General features: G+C 34.5%; 1 protein-coding gene across 1 annotated transcript; it reads left to right on the forward strand.

The window, feature by feature from the left end:
- LOC107625458 lies at nucleotides 269-6,530 on the forward strand. The gene is made up of 19 exons (XM_016328099.2): nucleotides 269-537; nucleotides 573-589; nucleotides 990-1,149; nucleotides 1,272-1,363; nucleotides 1,727-1,765; nucleotides 1,850-1,906; nucleotides 2,653-2,727; nucleotides 2,885-2,950; nucleotides 3,306-3,348; nucleotides 3,754-3,799; nucleotides 4,313-4,406; nucleotides 4,827-4,879; nucleotides 4,971-5,055; nucleotides 5,147-5,249; nucleotides 5,339-5,431; nucleotides 5,597-5,663; nucleotides 5,759-5,825; nucleotides 5,938-5,991; nucleotides 6,359-6,530. Exons 3-19 carry the CDS (start codon nucleotides 1,113-1,115, stop codon nucleotides 6,497-6,499), a joined length of 1,212 nt encoding a protein of 403 aa, XP_016183585.1. The 5' UTR covers nucleotides 269-537; nucleotides 573-589; nucleotides 990-1,112; the 3' UTR covers nucleotides 6,500-6,530.

The following is a 6,602-nucleotide window of genomic DNA, read 5'->3' on the forward strand; positions in this document are numbered from 1 at the left end:
CTAACAATAAACACAATAATACGAATATAAAACATTTCTTTTTCTTTCTCTCTTTTTATATATTTATGCGACAACANNNNTTGCGGCCCGCGATTTGTTAGCGGGCATTACAGTTTCCATAAATTCAAAAAAATACACTATGAAATCATATTAGTAGTACATTTCACTTTTTTTATTTTTTCAATATCTAAAAAATTGAGGCGCTTTTTTTCACACGTGGGTTTATTACAGTTAAAAATGTGTAATAAAAAACCGAAATAATGTCTAAAATAGATATTGAATTTTTGAACCTGAAATAAAATACTCTCTGAATTTTATAAATGATCAAATAATTTCTTCAAATTGTTTTGTTTGTTTGTGAATCTCTGTTGTTCCTAACCCAAATTTCCGTCAGTTAGCAATCGGAAATCGTAGTAACATTTTGGTGACTAATGAAAATTCACCACCCTAAACCCCTCTGACCCGTCTGCTTCAACCTCCAGCTCCGTGCTTTCTCGCCGCCGCGGCTCTGTCATTTCTCTCTCAGCGTCGCTGGCTGTCGCTCTCTGCCACCAGGCCCTCCCGCTGTCACCGTCGCGCCTTTTCGCAGGTAGGCAGACTTCCTAATATCTTCCATTGTTCTAAACAAACCTTGATTATATGTGTTAAATTTTTTAAAACCTTAAGTATATGCGGTTAAAAAATACAATACTTGCCTTAAGAAATAGTTTCCATAATTGGCAGCAGTAATATCGATTGTTGAATTTATGACTTTTATGTTTTTGGTCTGATTAAGTGTTTGTAAAATGTGAAATTGCCGAGTTTACATTCTTTTGATTGTTTAATTTATGATGTTCATCTGAATGTTATTTTGATTCTTAATTTAGGGGCACTTGATTTATTTTTTTAATTCTAATTTGGTGATATTTAAAGAGTGAAAATTTTACTTGGCTTGAATTACGGTTCAAACTTCAAAGTGGTGAATTTTGGTTACTTGTTTGTGATTATAGGGCTGCAAAAGGCATTTACACTTTCCAGTTACCCACTTTAGTTCTGTTGATGGTGTAGAGCTTCACCAACTTTGTACCCTGACCCTGAATATCTGAAGCAACACTCGCCCCAAAAAGGCAAAAATGTGTTATCCTACAGCATTGACCGTTTTATGCGCTGGTGGGTTGGCAGTTTCAGCATGTTCTAATCCTCTCTTTCTGATGTTTTCAGTTTCTTTTAGCTACTGATAGCACATATTGTTGAAACTCTAATTTTCCCCTCTTTTCTCTCTTGCTTTCCAGCATTTCTTTTGCAGATACCATCGATCACTTCAATTCCGGTTCCTAGTTCCAATTGCTATACTTTTGATAATTCTAGTCGTATTGTTGATTTCGTATCCTTCACTTCTCACAATCAAGAACATTTGTTCTTTGATTGGGCTTTGCATTTTATTTGATTTGATATTGATAATTCTAAAAGGGTCCTTACGGGGTTTGGATTTTAAAATTGGTTCTTAATAATTAATCATTTTGTTTTTGTGTTTATAAGGTGTTATTTTGAATATCAATTTTTTTCTGTAAATTGATTTGTATTTGATGCTATGCCTAAGGAGTTACAGATGTTATATTTTGGAGTACTAATTCTTGATGTCTTATCCATCTTGGGAGAACCAATGACCATTTACTTGTTATTATTCTAAGGTTTTGTTCAATTTGTGGTTTGTTGTTAACTTGTTTATACTTAACTGGTTTGATAGACTAGCTGGATCGGATACCTGTTTGAGTATGATGTAAAGGTATAGACAGTGCTAGATAGTTTTCCTTTGTTAAGTTTTGCTTCTAACGTAGGTTTCTAAACTATTCACTTTTCATTAGTGCAGGAAGGTACTGACTTAGCGGTCCGATTCTGCAAAGATGTCGAGAGTAGATCACAAACGGTAGTCCATATATAACCGTGCTTTCAGTTTGAAGTATTTATTTCAGTTAGTGCCAAAGTAGTAGTTGTTTGATCCATGTAGCCAATCTCACTTGGTGAAACAAGGCTTAGTTGTTCTATTCAACTTGAACGGGATTAGTAATAATCTTAAAGAGATGTCTACAATGTTCTGCTCTTTTATTCAAGTGTTCATAGTAAAACGGTTAACCAACAAAAATGTATTGCTGAGTATTGACTTGATTAACCATAATCAAAAACACAGCAGAAGTAACAAAATATTACCATATTGTCCTCATTATGACTTTTGTTAAAAGAAAAACAGGATTGTGGAGAGATAAGAATACTTTCTACATATATCTTTATTCCTTCTCCATCACTCAGAGAAATGGATTTTGGAAGATTCTTACCATCTTTCCTGTCTTCCTCCTCCCTTTGAAGCCTTCTATTTTTTACTAAGAGGAACGTTAGTGGCGAAAAAAAAAGGAGCCATCTCATGTTTTGGTTTCTTTAATTTTCTACTAGCTCTACCTTGAGATGTTTTCCATATAAGTTGATACATAAGGGTCTTAAGTTCTCAAACACTTAATTTGATAAAACCTTCATTAGTCATGGATCTTTACTTGATTTTGATTTCCAATATGCTTATAAACTAAATAATTTTATGAGTGTGGTGAATATTCCTTGTTGAGTACTTTAGATTTTTGTATTAGAATTTTTATCCATTAGTTGACTCCCAAAAGTATTCAGGGATATGTTGATTTTGGTCGATTTGATAAATACAACTACTTTGTTGCTGGTTCACACGAATCTGACTTTGTTCAAGTAAGTTTCTACTGCTTATTGTCTTTTAGGGAGAGTAAGGGATACTCCTTAGATGTCTACTTAAACCAATGAATACAATAAATTTTTCACTTCTAGTTCTCCTCCTTCTTGTTAATACCTTCTTTCTTGCTTTGTATACCACTTTCTCAATGTGTAGGAGTTCTATAATGGTGACTTGATGGGTTGTGAGCAAAGTTATGATAAAATGGGACGGACAGCTCAGGTTGGTGTTACTCTTGAACTCCTTTTTCTCTTTAAGTAAACTACATCAAGGACTCTATAATGGAAATGGTTAAAGTAGTTATCTCGTGGAGAAAAGGGGCCGTGACCATTTTTTCTTGTGTGTACATGTACAAACCCGCTTGTGCATATATTCATGGTACGTGCAACTATGTTATTGAACATTCCTTTCTTAACCCGTTTTGTATAAAGATAGAGATATAATAGATAACCAATAGGCTAAAAGTCTTTTCTCTGATGCTTGATTGTTTGGCACAAAGAAGCTTTGGCTTCTTTAGGATAAATTTTTCTGCTTTATGTGGTCTATGTTTCTTCCTTATGTTACATTTGTCTTTCAGGTCAATATCATTTGTGGGAGTTGTTTGAATGGACAATGTAAAGGTATGACTATCAGTCTTTGAAACATTTGATTTGATTTGCAACTCAATTATCTTCTTTGGTATTAGAAAAAAAATTGATTTAGAAATCTCATGGATTTGCTTTATTTGTTATTTCAAATTCTCTCATTTTTTTACAAGATTTTGTTGTAATTGAATTGATTTGAGTTCTAAAAAATAAAAAAAAGGGATTACATACTCTGCATGATTTATCATTATAGGATGTGCATGTTATTTTTGTTTATTTGTAAAAACTCTGAAAAATAGAGCAAAGAGTTTGCCAAATTATGTATGGCAAAAGGATCACATGCTCCTGGTCATAGATCGTCACACTGCATGTTGAGAACTCTGTTATAATTCATGTTTCAATGTAGCACATGACAAATGCTTCTTTGTTTTTTACTTGTAGGTCGACCTGGATGTATATGTAATGTCACTTATGAATCAAACTGCAGGTTTTGATGCAATACTACATTCCTGCCTCTTCTTCCTCTTTTAATTTTACTAACTGATTTTTCCCTTTTGCTATTTATTTCTCTTCTTTCTGTCTACTTTATCACCTTATCCCTCCTCCAAATTATTTACAATAGGTTGGCCTAACTGCTGAGCCTGAACCCCCCAACCCATTCATTAAGTTCGTAACACAATGTATAGAATTACTCATAGTCATAACATTTTCTATAAAGCTAATACTTCATGTTATGAAATCAGGAATGACCTGTTATGTTACTATAGATATTCTAATTTTTCCATTTATTGCTGTCTTGCTGCACAATAGATTAATATATGTATCACGATAAGCTTTAGAAGCTTGTTGCTTAAAGTACTTATTTGGCCTTGATCTTTACTTCTTTAGGAGATAGCAGATGATTTTCATTACTAGTCTTGAGCTCCATTATTAGTCTTGGATTTCCCATGTTTGCAGTTGAAGTATGACCTTTAAATATGACAATCTTGATAATTCCCAGAGTTTCAGTTGAACTTGCTTTACCATGTGAAAAACCGGGCCCACAAGTATTTCAAGGCTTCACGGTTGGTTTTCATCCACGATCATGGGAAATTGTGAGCATCTCTATATTTATCACAATTCTTGGAATCATATTAAGAGTTTGGCTCCTCTAAATTGCATTGTAGCTTTAAAGGGTGTGTGAGTTGGAGAATGCAAGGGAACAGAAGGGTTTGCAGGGATTTGCAGAGTAAAATGCATAATGAAAACTGCTAAGAGAAACCAAATCCTTTAACTCCTAATTTGATCCACATGAATTTTGAATCTAAAGACTAGTGAGATTAAATTTTATCTTAAATTATAATCTGTGGTTGGTTACAGTAGAAAAAAACTGTTGGATTATTTTGTTGTAAAACATTGAGATCCAAATTGATAGAAAATTAAACCTTGTTTGAGATCCAAAATGGTAGATTTAGGGTGGGTTACTCAGTTCAATTATATCACTTACTGAATTTTCATTTTGTGAAAATTTTTAGGTTTATAATGGCATGACACAATTTGGTTTTGAGAAACCCAACCGTGATTTTAGGTCTGGATACTCCTGCTGCCATCTTGTGCTTTACATAACGGCAGATTTTCTTCAATCGTTATTAATGGCATGCTATGGTTTCCTTTTGCAGCTTTGATGCAGGGCAATCTCAGGTAGTCCTTTTTATGACTGCAGTAGCTTCACACTCATCCTTAGTTGGAAAGCCTAGTTTGAAGGTACTTCTGTTAAAGTTACAGTTGCAGGAACTACTATTGTCTTTGCTCTTGGTACTAGCTTCATCACCATTGTTTTATTGTTGCTTATTAGGTTCTTCCAGAGAAGGGCTTGGAAGTTAGATTGTCTGGATCTGCCAACCATGGGAAGCCTCCTACAACTTTGTCACCCACGATGTTGATTGTGGATTGGAGATGTATGTTACCAATGTTTTTAAGCATCATCAATTATTTTTTGTAGGGTGTGTATGTTTGTTAAACTTTCACTTGTCTACACTTTTGTCAGGCGAGGTAGTCCGTGATACTCCATATGAAGTTAATATAACAATCCCAATTGAGGGTTATGAGAGTATTGAATTTGTGCTTACAAAACTGTGCGGTGAGTCATGATGACTTTTCTAGGTTGTAATTTGTAAATTCCATTATTGTTCCTCTGGTCCTTTATATGCATTCAATTATCTGGGAGACCTTAACTATGGGGTTACACTTTCCAATGGTGTTACATTGTTTTTCCCTTTTAATATTTGTTTATTCATGGTTGTAGACTATACACAGGAAGAAGGTGAAGATGCCAGAAAAGGATGGGCAATATTTGGGGTGCTATCTTGCATGTATAGCAACTATCTTGTTATGTATATACATGTTAGTATTTTGCTGTTTATTTTCTATACTTGCATTCAATATATGGCAACTTGTTATTCTGCAGATTCTTTGTCTGTTCGACCCTCTTCTGCTGTGGAGGGTTCATTTACAAGACAAAAGTGGAACGGCAGGTCAGAATTTTTCTCACTTACAAGTTGCCAGAATAGGATGGTTGTTGAGTATCAGTTTTTTCATATCTTAAGTCACAGAACTTTTAATTTCTGTTGTGTTAACTTTTTGCAGCATGGAATTGATGCTTTGCCTGGCATGACAATCCTATCTGCGTGTTTAGAGACAGTGAGTTCAAATCTCCTACTGATGTTTATTGATTTCTTAGAACTTTCGCATGAAACTAATTAAGAATTGGTTATATTATTTCTACACTTAAAGATGGTGGTTAGGTGAATGATGATCATCATGAAATTAGTCTTTTTGGGTCTGAGTTTTTGTTGTGCATGACACACCAGGCTTTTATAAAATACGGATTAGGTTGACTTTGATCATTACAAAATTTTGTATCATTGCTTCAGAGAAAAAAGTTGCTACTGCGACTTTGTTCACTTCAAAAGCAATTTTAATAGCAATTTTTGCATGTTTCTATTTGGTGTTCCCCCCTTACATTTGCAAATCTATCTAACATGTCTTGAATGTTGGATGAAAATAGATTAGCGGAGCAGGGCAAAGCTACATGCGGCCGGAAGAGCAAAATAGTGCCTTTGGTGGCGAAGCCTCCTGGGAGCGCCCTCCTCCTAGTTCATCTCAAGGTGTATGGAGACAGGCAGAAAGAAAATATGGCTCCATTTGAATGTGTATCAGTGTTATGCAATCTGTATTGGCTGTACTTAAAACTCTCCCATTGACTAGGTTCAACGTAAAAGTCGTCCTCTTTTGTGGTTTTTAATCTATTT

The sequence above is a fragment of the Arachis ipaensis genome, chromosome B01, assembly GCF_000816755.2.
Source record: "Arachis ipaensis cultivar K30076 chromosome B01, Araip1.1, whole genome shotgun sequence".
NCBI classification, from domain to species: Eukaryota; Viridiplantae; Streptophyta; class Magnoliopsida; order Fabales; family Fabaceae; genus Arachis; species Arachis ipaensis.

Excerpts from the sequence above, each read along its gene's own strand:
- LOC107625458 (XM_016328099.2), top strand. The coding sequence starts at position 1,113 with ATGTGTTATCCTACAGCATTGACCGTTTTATGCGCTG. Across the intron at positions 2,728-2,884 it reads ACGAATCTGACTTTGTTCAA|GAGTTCTATAATGGTGACTT; the intron begins GTAAGTTTCTAC and ends CTCAATGTGTAG. Across the intron at positions 5,826-5,937 it reads AGACAAAAGTGGAACGGCAG|CATGGAATTGATGCTTTGCC; the intron begins GTCAGAATTTTT and ends AACTTTTTGCAG.